The sequence below is a fragment of the Gossypium raimondii genome, chromosome 3 (assembly GCF_025698545.1).
Source record: "Gossypium raimondii isolate GPD5lz chromosome 3, ASM2569854v1, whole genome shotgun sequence".
Taxonomy (NCBI): Eukaryota; Viridiplantae; Streptophyta; class Magnoliopsida; order Malvales; family Malvaceae; genus Gossypium; species Gossypium raimondii.
This window is the reverse complement of record NC_068567.1, coordinates 305,100-320,910: the sequence shown is the minus strand read 5'-3', so window position 1 is coordinate 320,910 and position 15,811 is coordinate 305,100. Positions and strand designations below refer to the sequence as shown.

Genomic DNA, 15,811 nt, shown 5'->3' with positions numbered 1-15,811 from the left:
CAGAATAAAAATACTGATGTGACATTAAACTATTGAAAAAAATACAAATGACATAGCATCGCTGTTTCATATAATTCTTTCCCGATCATTTTGACATTAATAAATAATAATTTAATTAATGCAATGGTTATTATTATCCCCAAATTGACTAAAAACAAAATCCTGATTTTGACACTTAATTGAATTTCCAATGACGGCGTCATCTTTTAATTTCCCCACTGAAAACCCACAAGTGGTGCATTATCTAAAATCAATCATCTTTATCAACACTTTTTATCTTGACATTGACTCCCATTTTATCTTCAATGCTTCCTTTCCTAATTAGTCCATCTATTTTACATTTAGATTTAGTCCTTATACTCTTCAAATTTTAAAATTTTAGTCATGTCCTAAACAGTAGCAATTAAATCTGTTTCATAAAATTCAATTCCTAGTCCTGTTCTATATGTACAATTATAAATTTAGCCCATATTCTCTAATTGGATCATTCGAAATCCCCATGCTCTTCGAATTCTGAAATTTTAGTCTTGAGGCAAATGACAGTTGTTAATCCGTTATCTGAATTTTTAGTGAGTAATATGTTGAAATAGCAAGTTAATATGACATTACGCATATGATAATATGTTCGTCGCATCAGATTTTGAAAAGAGTAAAATCTAACAGGTATTGTTTAGTGATGACTGAATTTTTAAAATTTTAAAAATATAGAGACTAAAAGGGACCAAATTAAAATATAAAGACTAAATCCATAACTTTTATGAAATGCAGAGACTGATAATGGAGAATTAACCTTGAAAAATATTGTCTTTATCAACTCCTTTAAATTATTAACTATTAATTTTAAATTAGGCACTTACTATGTGGTATTTCAAAATTTGTTGTGTTTTTTCTTACTTGTTTTACCTTTGTAGTTTGATTTCTATATAGAATTTTTTAAAGTTAATTCAACAATTAATTTAAACTTGAATTAATTAACTATAATGATAATAAATTTGGAGAAAACCCGTACATTTACATAAAGTGAGATTCGAACCCGAAATTTAAAAGTTCTCAAGATCTCAACTTCATCATTAAACTTGAATTTTATTGAAGATCCTAACAAAGTTTAAAGCATCTATGTTTGATACATATTTAAATATAGATATAAATTATAATTTTTTTGAATATATAGAAACCCTATAATTGATACTAATCTTCACATAAGTTTAAAAAATTATAATTACTTATGCAGGCCCGGTCCTAGGGGTCGTCTGGATGCGTGGTAGTTCAAAACCCAAGGCTGAAAGGGATTCAAAATATTATTTTTTCAGTTTTTAATGGATCTAAAACCCCATTTTATTGTTTTGCCCGGGGCCCAAAAAATATCAAAAACGGATCTAATTTATGGAAAAAATTACATAAAGTAATTAAAAGAGAAAGTGGATGAGAACAAGTCCACAACAAACTTCACCTACTGTCTCATTTGCCATTTGTGTTTAACCATATTTATTATGTGTCTTTTAATTCTATTATTCATTATTATCACTTTGACATTTTATTAATGGACCATTTGTTTTAGCTACTAAAATAATATCTCCATATCTATTTATGATATTCTTATAATCTCTTTCCTTATTTAAATAGAAAATTCTAAAAAAAAAGAATTCCGAGATATTTGAGATATTCGAGTTAAAGAAATATCATTTGTCAGTGACAACGATTAATCTCTTTCTCGCGAGTATAAGCATATGATCATGAAATGTATTCTATTCATCATTTATCAAATTGTAGGGTTGAAACTGAGCAAAACTCGATTCAATTCGATTAAGAATTCGGACATACGGTTTCATTTGGTGGGAAAGTGCTTGATATAGCATCCCAGCCGGAATGGATAAGCTGTAGAATGAGAAGCAAACAGCCGGCGTATGTGTGTGATGAAAAACGAAAAGAATATTTCTTACAACACACAAATTCTTACCTGGTAAACCGCCTGCCACAAGCCAACAGCAAATTATAAAATTCCAGTCAAAAACCAACTCCTCTTATCAAAATCATATAAATTAATCAGTAATTGCACCATTATTATCGTTTTATATTAAATTTGAAGCAAAACCCAAAATCACTTTTCTTTTCGTAATCAACTACTATACCACCTTCTTCTGAAAGTTTCAATGGCTGTTTCTCCTCATGCTTTTCCGCCGAGAAAGCGGCGGCCTTCGGCCGGAGCTTTTGTATCGCCCAAATTAGCCGATATCAACTTGGTAAAGTCCCTTCTTTCTTTGTCACAAGAAATCTCTTCTTTTAAACCATTTCAATGTCTTCTAAAACGGAACTCGGTTTCCTCCATTAACAAATCCAAGCTTCTCTCGATATTATTCGACGAGCTGATAAAAAACCCAGCTTCTGTTTTCTTTTCTCCTTCAACCCTTTTGTGCTTTGAAGAAATGTACATAGTTTTACAAAGGATTAAAACATTGCTCGAAGATTGTTCAAATGGAAGCAAGATGTGGATGTTAATGCAAATCCAGGTATTATCTAATAATTTTCATGAACTCACCCTCGAGTTATCGACTCTACTCGATATTTTCCCTTTTAAAGAGATTGAACTGAGTCAAGACGTGGAAGAACTCGTGGTTTTGGTACGGAAACAGTGCGGTAAGTCGAAGCCGGTTGTGGATCCCGGCGATGTGTTTCTCCGGCTAGAAGTTTTGACCATGTTGGATCGGATCGAAAAAGAGATCGTTCCCGATCAGTTGAAGCTTAAAAAAGTCATGGAGGATCTGGGATTACGTGACGGTTCGAGTTGCAGAGAAGAAATCGAGAGCTTACAAGATGAAATCCAGAATCAAGTCGACGAGAAATCGAAATCGGACATCGTTTCTTTGATTGGCCTTGTTCGTTACGCTAATTGCGTGTTGTTCGGATCTTCGACGGCAAGTAAACCGGATCATCGGAGGCAAAAATCGACGTCGGATTTGACTATCCCGGCTGATTTCCGGTGTCCGATTACTCTTGAGTTGATGAGGGATCCGGTTGTCGTGGCGACGGGACAGACGTACGATCGGAAATCTATCAATCTATGGATTGAATCTGGGCATTCCACATGTCCTAAAACGGGTCAAACCCTGATCCATACCAACCTTATACCGAACCGAGCTTTGAGGAATCTTATAACTATGTGGTGCCGTGAGCAAGGAATTCCGTTTGAGACCGTCGGAAATAACGAGAAAGTTAACAGCGTTAAAGGTACTAAAGCCGCCTTTGAAGCTACGAAGATGACGGTTTCTTTTTTGGTCAACAAATTATCGGGTAGTCAAACCATGGAGGCGGCTAACGGTGTTGTTTATGAGCTTCGTGCTTTGTCGAAAACCGACTCGGATAGTCGAGCCTGCATTGCAGAAGCTGGAGCGATTCCGATCTTGGTCAGGTATTTAGGTTCAAGTGTAGGTTTGGAGCATCCGAACCTCCAGGTCAACGCTGTTACTACTATTCTTAACCTTTCCATCTTAGAAGCAAACAAAACGAGAATCGTGGAGACTGACGGAGCTTTAAATGGCGTTATCGAGGTGTTACGTTCAGGTGCCACGTGGGAAGCCAAAGGGAATGCGGCGGCGACGATATTCAGCTTATCGGGCATACACGGGTACAGAAAAGGTTTAGGGAGGAAGACACGTGTCATAAAGGGATTGTTGGATTTAGCCAAAGACGGACCCACGAGCTCCCAAAAGGATGCACTCCTGGCTATTTTGAATTTGGCTGGAGATAGGGAGACTGTAGGGAGGTTAGTTGAAGGAGGGGTGATACAGATGGTGAGCGGAGTCATCGACGAGCTACCGGAGGAAGCGGTGGCAATACTCGAGGCGGTGACTAGGAGAGGCGGATTGGCAGCGATCGCGGCGGCTTTCAACATAATTAAGAAACTGGGTGTTATCCTGAGGGAAGGGTCAGATAATGCAAGGGAAAGCGCCTCAGCTACTTTGGTCACCATGTGTAGGAAAGGGGGACCGGAGATGGTAGCGGAGTTGGCAGTGATTCCGGGGATTGAAAGGATAATATGGGAAGTAATGGGTGGTGGAACCGCAAGAGGGAGACGGAAAGCGGCGACGTTGTTGCGGATTCTTCGAAGATGGGCGGCCGGTTTGGATTTGGATACAAATAATGTTGTGGATAGTTCAAACATGATAACCATGACTGTAGGTACATCAAGAACAATATTGCAAGCATGATAGGATACAATTTTTTTTTCAAATTTATTGTCAAATTGTAAATTGTGAATGAAATTTGTAAAATCTTTCTTCTTTCTAGTGGAAAATCTTAATGGGAAAAAGATCATTCTTTTTATAATTTTTTTTTTACAGAATGTCTAGTCTAAAATTATTAATAGCCCCTCCCGGCATATAAATAGGAGGATAATTCATTTCAACGCACACAAACTCACGTCCTCCTATGTTAGAAACAATACTCATATCAATCGAGCTAAGACTCGATCGACAAGATTTAATTATTTTTAAATCAAATTATTATACTTTTAAAACCGTTTATTTATATGTGTTGGGAAATTAAAAAGAAGAATCAATGCTTTATTGGCTATAATTAACTACTTTAGCAGACAAAAAAGGTAGCTTGATTTATTTATTGGCTAGAAATCAAAGCCTTTTTAAGTTGCTTTTATGCCATTGTTAAATGCTTGTACTCTTTGACGTAACAACCATCGGGGAAGATGGGTAACGCCTATTTTATCGATCTCATCCAAAAAAATTTAGTATTTATAAAAATAACTTGAAGTTTAAAAATAATTACTAAAATGATTTAAAATGAACATTATTTTTGGGTATTGAAAACTTAGTGGCCGGCACTACATAGTGCTTTGGCCTCATGATTTCCTGATGACTGTGTCAAGGTTTAAAATATTGATTTTTTTGACTTGGGGAATCCAATGGCCTACACCAGGATATTTTTTTTAAATCGTATCATACTGGTATATAAAAATATCAATATTTAAAAAAAATTTGGTTCTAGCCATGTAATGGCCGGCACCAGAGATGTAAAAACAAAAATTTGGTGCTGGCTAGTAGATAGCTGGCACTAGCTACTTTTTTTGTGTCTTTAACACGAAACATCAGATCAAATTGGATCTAATGTATATCCTTCTAATCATTAATGGGTGTTGATAAATCATATTGATCGTCAAATTGTCGCTTGGAACTCCCTAGTCAAACTTTTTTTGAAATACTTAATAGTCGGATAACTTAAGTAAAAACATTTGAATAGTCCAGTGACTTAAATGAAAGCTTACGAATAATCAAGTGACCATTTTGTAACTTTTTAAAATTGAATGAAAAGACGTAAATTTACTAATATTTTAGTGACCTTAGTGTAGTTTACCTAATAGAAAATAATTATATTTGTTTAAGGGCAAGGTTATCAGTCCAAGTTCGAAATTTGGAAAAAAAATATTAGCCAAAAAATACACTTGAATAAAAAAAATTAGACATGTTTAAAGTTTAGCGTTAAATATAGTTTTAGATCTGACACACAGAGCAAACTTAAAACATATGGATCAAATTGTAACCACATGTGTTCTTATTGCATGGAGAGTTGAGAGCTAATATGTTTTAACATGCTCTAGACCATATTTCTTTCTTTTAATACGTCTCTTTTCTATATAATGCCTAGAACTACCCATAGCCCTTCTGCAATCCTTAAATAGGAAGATTACACGCTTCAGCACACTCGAATCCATATCCTCCTACACTGACAACAATACTGATACCAATCGAACTAAGACTCAATCGATGTGTTTTAATATACTCTAAGTTACATTTTAATTGATATTTAATGTTTAAACTAAATGCCACGTACGCTAGAATAAGTGTTCTTTTTCCTAATGGATCCAAGAACCCACTTAGCCACTTTCTGCAGAACTTTCTCGGGGAAAAAAGGGCTTGTTTGGGCTTTCAATCTCCAAATCCAACACACAACCAAAAAGCCCAACAATGTGAAAAAGATTCTAACAAAAAAACTACACAAACATCATTGTCAATAAAAAACATTCTGGGTTTTTGTACCGAAAAACATAAAAGAAAAAGGAAAACAAAAAACCTTCTTGAAGTTGATTCCTTGTCCTTGGTTGAAGATACCAACAAGGCAACATTAACTGCAAAATATTTTCAGGCACCACAGCAAATCATTAGGTCCCCCACTCTCAATTCATTAGTGTTTTGGAACCATTTCCTTAACTTAAACCTTTTGTCGTCTTCCTCTAAAGGACCAATTTGATACCGATAAGTGTTGAATGTAGTGGTAAGTCAATCACAATTTTTTTCACGGATAGTAAAATTAGCATGGAGGATATTTTAAGTCTTAAAAAAAGGGTAAACTACACTGGCAGTCATTTGACTATTAAAAAAATAAAATTGATATAATAACAACTAGTAGCCAATTTTAAAAGTTATCACATTATCTTCCTATTTTTCATTTAATAACGAGTGACGATTACTTTTCACAGTTAAAAACCGAAGAACAATACTGATAATTAAGTGATTATCGATATAAATTTACCCTAAAAAGAAGGGACCAGTTGACTAGAAACGTCAAAGGTGCATATAGTTATGAAACACCGCCATACATGACCATGAATGCTTTGATAATGACTTGGAAGGACAAAAAAAGGCAATGGGTTGAAGCCAATCACTACTTTGGTAAGAAAATTTCATGTGCTTTCGAGCTGTTTCTGTTTTGTTGTCACTTGCAGTTTTGTCTTTTTTTTTAAAGGTCTTAATTAATGAGACGACTTACCGCCCAGAGCAGATAAAAAGGTTTGCTTGGTCTTAATGGCATTTGCATATATATATATATATATATATATATATATATAGCTTTTGGAATTGGTCACGATGAGATATGTTTGGGGGTGTGTGAAAATTTTTCCAAGAGATAAGGTTGTTATAATCATCAATACGGTAGATTAGTATTTATCAATGAGTAGAAGAATATATTTTAAAATTAAGTCGATTTGAGGGTTAGTGTATATGATAAAAAAGCTATTTGGATTTTAGTTTACAGATTTTTTATATTCAAAGTTGTTTCATGAAAAAAATTTGAATTGTAAAAAAAAAAAGGGAATAAGAGCTTTCAATTGGTGCAAGCAGTACGAACAGAAAAGGCTATGCAACAATAATTTTAACAGTCCATAGATTTAATTAAAATCTTTCAAATAGTTCAGTATCTATTTTGTAACTTTTTTTTAAAGTTAAATGATCAAAACGTAAATTTACAAATAATTTAATGACTTTAAGTATAGCTCACTCATTAACTAATTAGAATAAATCTGGAGAAAACTGTCGATTGAGTCTTAGCTCAGTTGATGAGTGTGCCGAAGCACATTATCCTCTTAATTAAGGGTTGAGGAGGGGTTATGGGTAGTTCTAGGCATTGTATCAAAAAATAAAAACTAGAAATTATGATGCTGCATTCATATGAAAGTAAGTAAATAAAAAAAATCTAGAGAAAACTTAAACATGAAAGTTACCCGATCTCAACCTTACCTTTGAGTCAAGGTTTTATTGTCTACTTTACCTGTTGAAGGCACCAAGGGTGGTTAAGAGCCTTCCCTAGGGGCATAGCTATGGTAGGGGTGTAATTGAGTCAAATCGAATTTGAATGTTGTTAAACTCGAGCTCGACTCAAAATTCGAAGTTTGATACTCGGTTCGGACTCAACTAAACATATGTTTTTAAGCTGAAACTCGACTCAAGAAATAATTGAGCTAATCAAATTCTTGCTCCAGCTTAGCTCGATAATTAAGCTTAAGGTTAATAATATATATTAAGAGCAATAACATAATTTAATAATATAAAACCATGAAAAATTCAGTAAGGCTCACAAATTGTTCAAGTCAAGTATTACTAAACTTAAATTTGGTTCTATTGGTAGCTCGAGCTTGGTTTGATTTTTTTCGAATCAAACTTGAGTATCCTGAACACTAGTATTTCATTTATACCCCATAAGGGGCGAAGCATTGGCCTCCCTTGGCCAAATGAGCAAATTGTTCTTTTACCCTTCTCAAAAATTAAAAGCTTCAATTTAGTCCTTTTAACCTTTGATTAAATAAAAAATTTGAAATTTTAACCCTTTTAAAAAGTCACTAAAATTTTATAATTTTATCTCTACATGCTTAAAATAAAAATTTTTGTTTCACCATGGCCTTCCCCTTTTTTAAATATTATAAAATTGTAAGCTAATTGTAAAATTACTGAAATAAATATAGCTAATTTATAAAATTGTGTTAATAGATAATTTCTATGGTAGGCAAAAAAATCAAAATGTTTGTGGGGTCAATCCAAGGGCCTGCATGATAGCCACGTCGATGGAACTTATGGGGAAAACCATGCAAAACCACTATTTTAGCCGTACTACCAAAACAAACGTAGCAGTAGTTCAAATTTTAGGTCTAATTATGGTTTTAGTCCTTATATTTTTTTTCTGAACCATCCATAAACCCTTTACCTTTAAACTAATTAAATTGTAGGAAGACGTCTTGTCTAATTTAACAACAATGGTGCTAATCTAAGCTAGGACTCGATTGGAAATTCTTCTATTTGGTATAATTTGGTCTCCTTATTTTTATAATGTTATTATTAGGTCTAAATTGAAAATATTTTTAGCTCTATTACTAAAGTGACAATGTAAAAAAATTGAAGCCTTTATTAAGGAATTAAAATTCAAATTTTGGTAAATTAGAAAAACTAAAATCATAATTAGACCCGAATTTTTAACCAGGCTAACTGGATAAAAGTATCATGGAGTTCTCTGTATTATATTTTGCCGCTTTTAATACAAAATGGGGAAAAAGACCCTTCCAGACCTTCTCAATTTTGAATTTGAGCAAATTGGTCCTTCTAAAAAATTAGAGCAATTTAATCCCTATGAATTTCAAAAATGAGCAACAAAGGACAATTAATCACGACATTGATGCTTTCTATCAATCGTACATGATTTTGGTCGGTATAATAGCTCTCAAAGTTTACACATTCTGCAATTTGATCCTAATTTAATAAAATTTTCTCGCAACATTTATGTAACTGTGTAAATGTTGAGGCTGAATTTGTTGAATTTTTTTAGAATTAAGACCAAAATAACAAAATATATAAACATTGAAAGCTAAATTTTTTATTATGACAATCAAAATTATATACAATCGATGGAAGAAATAAATGTCGTGATTAATTGTCCTTAGTTGCTCAATTTCGAAATTGAGAGACACTGGAGAGGTTTTTACCAAAAAAATGGACAAATTAGTCCATAACTTTTGCAAACCACACAAATTAATAGTAGAATTTAGCAAAATATTTATTGAAATAAGAAAAAAAATCATGCAAATAAAAAATAAAAAAATAAAAAATAAAGCAAAAAGCTAGTTACCACCTGGGACCAATGTTTATTTTCCCTTTATGCCAACTATTTTTTCTTCCATTGTGGACCCCCAAACTTTTCTTTTCTTTATTTTCAATCACACTTTCCCTGTTTTTATACACCTTCTTACTCTCCTTCTTCTTCAATCACTTCCCCCCATATCTCTCATCATCATCATCTTCATCATCATCATCATCATCAAAGTTTTCATATTTCTTCAAAATAATCCCTTTTTCTTCATACAAAAGTTGCCATTTTCAATGGGTAATTCCAGGTTCAAGTTATCAGACATGTTCCCCAATGTCTGGTTTTACAAACTCAAAGACATGAACAAAACCAAACACCATGAAAAGAAACAACACCGCCCCTCATCATCAAAACAAGAACAACCCCATTTGAATCCCAGAAAATCCTATCATTTCACTAGAGAGCTTGTTCCAATTCATGTTTCCCCTGATCAACCACTGAGAAAATCCACCAAGAAACGAAATCCCAGAAGGAATTTCCGGTCACCGCCGTCAAAGGTGCTTACTTCTTCCGTCTCCGCCGGTTGTAGTTGCCGTGAAACTATCAAGAATAAACCCGATTCTCCACCGGAATACTCAGCTTCTTCTTCATCTTCTTTATCGTCTTCCGACGACAGTTCTTTACCGCAAGAATCGTTCGATAACTTGGTGTGGTCAAGTTCCAAAGCCAACGACGATATAATCTCCGATGCGGACGTTAAGAAAATCGACGAGTTCTTACCGGAGCTCGAACTCCCTCCGATCGTAACGAAACCGGCTAAATTCAACGACATGGTGAAGGACATCAAGAACAAGACAAAAAAATTCGGTCACAGTCCTTCGGGTGTAAAGCTGAGAGTGAATTCTCCGAAAATTGCGAATAGGAGATTAGTTCAGGGTCATGCTCGGCGAAGCATTTCGTCGAACAGTTCGAGTTCAAGTTCGAGGAGGAGCTTATCGGAGAGTTTTGCGGTGGTGAAATCGTCGGTCGATCCTCAAAGAGATTTTAGGGAATCAATGGTGGAGATGATAATGGAGAATAATATTAGAGCATCTAAGGATTTGGAGGATTTGCTTGCTTGTTACCTTTCTCTCAATTCCGATGAATACCATGAAATTATCATCAAGGTTTTCAAGCAAATCTGGTTCGATTTGATCGATGTCCGATGATGTTTAACGGTGGATGAAGACTGTTTATTCTAACAACAGTTCTCTATGAGGTTCCAATTTTAGCCTATGTTTTACTGTAATTACTCTCTGTAATTTAATTCCCTTAATCGCTTTTCTTTTGCAAACTATTTATACTTTAATACCATTAATTTTTCGAATTTTTAAAGTTTAGTCCTAACTCGAAAAAATAGTAGTTAGCTCTGCTCGGTTAAATTCAATTATTAGTCATATACGAGATTTTTTCAAAATTTGAAATTTTAGTTTTGACGCAAATGAAAGTCGTTAATCTATCAACTGAATTTTTCACGAGTAATATGTAGAAATAATAAGTTGACATGGTATAATAATATCTTTGCTGTATTAGATTTTGAAAATAACAAAATTTAATGAATTTCACAATTATCGTTCGGTAAGGACTGAAATTTTAAAATTTGAAAAGTACATGGACTAAAACGGACCAAATTAAAGTATAAATTAAATTCACAACTTTCATAAAGTAAAGAAACTAATAACAGAACTCAAACGGTAATAAATAGTAGTAAAAAGCGTGACACATATACAAAATGTCATTTTAAAGTCGCTTCGACTTGGTTTATATCATATTGATATTTTTAAAATTCGGAAGTAATTTAGAAACAACGATCTCTCCCAATTTTGATTTTTTTTTTATCATTCGCATGCCCATAATGGTTAATTCATTCGGGGTTTGTGATTATTGACACCAACACCGTCATCTCCAATATTTAAACCCAAATTTTCTCTTTAAAAATACATTAATATGTATTATCGCTACACCCAAAAATTTGTTGATGAAACTGTGAATAGATACATGGAAAATGGTGAAAAAAATAATAGAAATTGAAATTGTAAAAGGGGTCCCTCAAACAATGTCCTATGAGACAATTTACTGACAATTTCTTCCATCAGGGTTTTGGGCTCTAAAAGAAGATAGTCTTTAACCACAAGGCTTCTGTTCCTTTATTCTTTTTTTTCTCCACCCAAAATGTCCTCTTTTCCCACATCGTTTCAAATTTATACATAATATAATATTTGGTACTTGATTTAGTCTTAATATTCAATTTGGTATTCTCTAATTCGGTACCCGAACCCTTTCAATTTTATACTCGAGTTACGTTTGTTCCAAATATTCATGCAGCCACGTGATGTTGTTTGATTTAGGTACCAAATTGAACATCCAGACTAAACTCATGTACGAAACAATCTATTAACCCATGCATTTATAAAATATTCAAGATGAAGTAAATTTTGAGTGGTGTGGAATTCAAATTTCTGCACTGTGTTAAAGCCTCAATGCTTTTTTTTTTCCTTTTTTTTTTTAAAATATATAATTTTTAATTTTGGTTGGACTTGGAGGATATAGGCATAGAACTTTACCTAAAGTTGAAAAATTGATCTCTTGAAATAAAGTTAAAGTTGCTTTGGTTATTACAAAAGCCAACATGTTTCTTGAAATCCGGGCCTATGTTCATGTTAATGTAATATGTTCATGTTCATATATGAATTTTAATAAAATGTGTAATGTCGTATATAAATTTTGATTAATATTATCAAATTAGCATTTTTACGTTGAAATATTGCACGCACGAGCAATTATATTAACCCAATATGAAAATAAATGTATGTATTTATTTCTTTAAACGTGTATGGTTGAATCAACATCGAAGTTTCGTATATACATATGAACCACAATTCAAGTTTTTGATATATATAATTGTATCAGATTACACATTGGATCCAAGTTGTATTTAAATTCAAATTTTTACTTCTCTTTTCAGGCAAATCTAAAGAGGCGTCCGGGACTTTAACCTCTCAAATTTGAAAAAAAAAATTACTTTTAAACCCTTTTATAAATTATGAAATTATAAATTAATATATAGTAAAATTACCCAATGAAAATATTTTATCTAGTCCTTCAAAATATAAAGTTACATTTAACCTCCTACAAATTTATAATTCAATATCTTTAATGAAGCTTTTGAGAACTCTTTGCATGCCTTTGTGCAATTGAATCCTTCTTTTGTTTCATGGTAACATAAGCTTTTACCATTCTTTTCCTTTTTCCCTTTTATCCTTTATGAAAAGAGAGTAGGCATTTAATTTTTATTAAACATGGGGGGAAATAATGTTAAATATATTTAAATAAAATTACAATAGGTGAGTCGATTGAGTCTTAACTCGATTGGCATGGGCATTGCTGCCAGTACAGGAGGACGTGGGTTCGAGTACGCTGAAACACATTATCTTCTTATTTAAGGGTTGAGAGAGAGAATAGAATAGGAGAAAGAGATTGAAGCTTGGTTTTACCTAAACCATATCATATATATAATCAAATTATTTTTAATCGTATAATAAAATAATTTAGATTTTGGTAATTAATAGGGTCTTTTTCTGTTCATAATCCCTAATTTTGCGGTTCATAACCCTTTTTTTTCAGCTAATTTGCTTTATTCGTTGACTTTAATCACTTTCCCCACCGATGATAATCATTATATAAATTTACATCCTAATAATATGAATAGAGATTTATGATGTCTGAAAAATTACGTAATAATCGGATTCAAGTGTAATTATTTACTGTTGATTGAGTCTTAATTTGATTGGCATTAGCATTGTTGCTAATACATAAAGATGTGAGTTCGAGTGTGTTGAAGCGCAGTATCTTCTTATTTAAGGGTTGGGAATGGACTACGGATAATTTTAAGTGTAATAAAATGTTTCGCGTGTTACAGAAAACAATACGAGATACACATGGAGTCATGTTTTGTAATTAATTACAATGTTGTAATAATTCAAGTAATTCAACCATATTTTGGGTGTTACGAAAATGGTAATAATTTGTATAATCTAATTGCTTCACTGAATTTAATATTGTAAATCAGTCCAAAAATAAAAATAAAAATAAAATAAAAACTTGGATTTATTACAAAGATGGAAGTGCACGAGTGGGGGACAAAAAATCTTGGGGGAATCTAAGATTGAAGAAGTTAGCTTTAGCTTGTCTCTATTATTTACGTTTGGCAATGTTGATGTCCTTTCTCTCCATGTCTTTCCAACACAAACGACGAATCTATACACATCTAATCAACACACATACTACCAAATTTTGGATTTTATTGCCAATTCCACCCTCTTTTTTCTTACAATACCAACACTTGGTTAAGGACCTGGTGATAAAGCGCGAGGGTGTCGAGTGATTTCAGGAGTGAATTTAGAAAATTTATTGAGGGTGGGAATTGAATTACAAACTTTTGAGACGTCTAAATGTAGTTTATCGTGTATTATTTTATATTTTGAGGGTAAAGTGAAATTTTTTCACTTTTCGGGGCCAAGACCCCTGCCTGCTTACCCCATTGGATTCGTCTCTTGTTGTTGTAGTCAATTTGGAGAGGTATGGGAAGTTTTAGGAAACTTTTGGCGTAGTTTTGGTACGTAACGTTAGCCAATGCGTTAGATGTAGATTTTCTTAGATCTGTGTCTTACTAACAAGAATTAGTAGTTAAGTCATGATAGAACTTGGTAGTCCTTACAAAAATTGTAAAGTTTTAAACTGACGCAATGATAAATTCATATTTTAACCTCTCGTAATTTTATAATTGGCTGACTAGAAAAGTTTTCCGGCTTTGACCCCATGGCCCCCAATAGATTTTAACGTGACTTGGCAATTCTCGAGAGACAAGCATGTAAGAAATAAGTGTTGATGTAAGACATGATCTAATCATGACAATCACCCAATATCGTATAAGGCGTTCCCTTTGAGTAAGGTAGCTCCTTAGATCCGAGTTAGACGAACTCCTTATTATCTTCTTTAATCAAAATGATTAACTTAACAAATTTTGCATTATGAAAAGCCAAATTGGGGGGTCAAGTGGATTAGGAACCCCAACATGGCCATTAAAATTGTTAAGTGTGAATTGAATTAATTTAGGTGGACTTCTTTGACAAAGTAATAAATTGATGGGTGACACTTTGATATTGATATAAATCACCATGTTACTACCAAAATCTTTCTACCCATGATTTTGGTTGGGCTTTTCCTTTAATTTTACCCTTTTCTACAAGCTACTCCATATATATAATTTTGCATTTCATCCCTGTACTTTATAAAAATTAAAAATTAATCTCTAACACTTTTCATATGTTAAATTGAATTATGTTAAATATTATTTATACCCTTTATTTTTATTTATGTAAAAGTTGAATATAAATTCATTTTTGGTCATCTTTAATTGAGTTCATGTATGGTTAACTCGTGAGTCATAATATCAACTCAATCAAAGATTTTAATAATAATTACGTTAAAAGTTATGTAACAAATATATTAATAAAAATTTAATATAAAATTGAAATTAGGCTTTGGGCAAAATAATAATTTCATAGGCTCAAATCATATTATGTGTTTATTTTTCCATATTTGATATAAAAATACAAAAAAAAGGGTAAACTACACCCAGGGTTATTAAACTATTACTAAGGTTACATTTTGGTCACTCAACTTCAAAAGGTTATAAAATAGCCATTGAACTATTCTAAAGTTTTCATTTAAGTTGCTGAGATGTTAAAATTGTTGTTGTATGACCACCTCTGTTCCCACCGTCTGCATCAATAAAAAGCTTTCCTTCCCTTCTCTCCTACAATTGAGTTTTTTTTTTCATGAAACAACTTTGAACGTTATGAATATGTAAGCAAAAATCCAAACAACATTATTCTCCAATTTTCGACACTAACCATCAGATTGACTTGAATCTAAGGTATGTTCTACTTGTCAATGGGTACTGATCCATTATACCGATCGTCGAATCGTCACTTGAAGCTCGGTACTCAAACTTTTAAATAATAATAAACATATAAGGATTGCAATCTTTAATGTGTTAAATCATTAAATTTAAACAGTGCCTCCAAACATTGACATTTTAACTAAAATATGAACTGTCAAAACCGACAACATCATGATCATTAATTATTGTGAAGCTTCATTGAACTTCAAGTTTCCTTCAATTTTTTTTTTGCCATTATTTAATTTTTTTTAAATTCATCATTTAATTTTATCAAAATTTACCCATATTTTGAATCAATCTATATTTTTTTTGTCAAAGCGTAATATTTTTTAGATTTTATTATTTTATTTAAACCCTGTTACATTTTTACGGGACTTTAGACTTGAGCGATTAACCCGATCTTTAAATAAATAGATCTATTCAACACTTAATTTGCAATCAAACCAA

At 32.7% G+C, this 15,811-nt stretch overlaps 2 protein-coding genes across 2 annotated transcripts; both read left to right on the top strand.

Moving 5' to 3' along the window:
• Positions 1–1,879: 1,879 nt before the first annotated feature.
• LOC105796296 (U-box domain-containing protein 16) lies at positions 1,880–4,323 on the top strand. Its single transcript, XM_012625912.2, has one exon. The coding sequence runs from the start codon at positions 2,151–2,153 to the stop codon at positions 4,203–4,205; it is 2,055 nt and encodes a 684-aa protein (XP_012481366.1). The 5' UTR covers positions 1,880–2,150; the 3' UTR covers positions 4,206–4,323.
• A 5,193-nt stretch (positions 4,324–9,516) lies between these two features.
• On the top strand, positions 9,517–10,734 carry LOC105796294 (transcription repressor OFP1). The gene has a single exon (XM_012625911.2). It carries the CDS (start codon positions 9,654–9,656, stop codon positions 10,566–10,568), a length of 915 nt encoding a protein of 304 aa, XP_012481365.1. The 5' UTR covers positions 9,517–9,653; the 3' UTR covers positions 10,569–10,734.
• Positions 10,735–15,811: the final 5,077 nt, after the last annotated feature.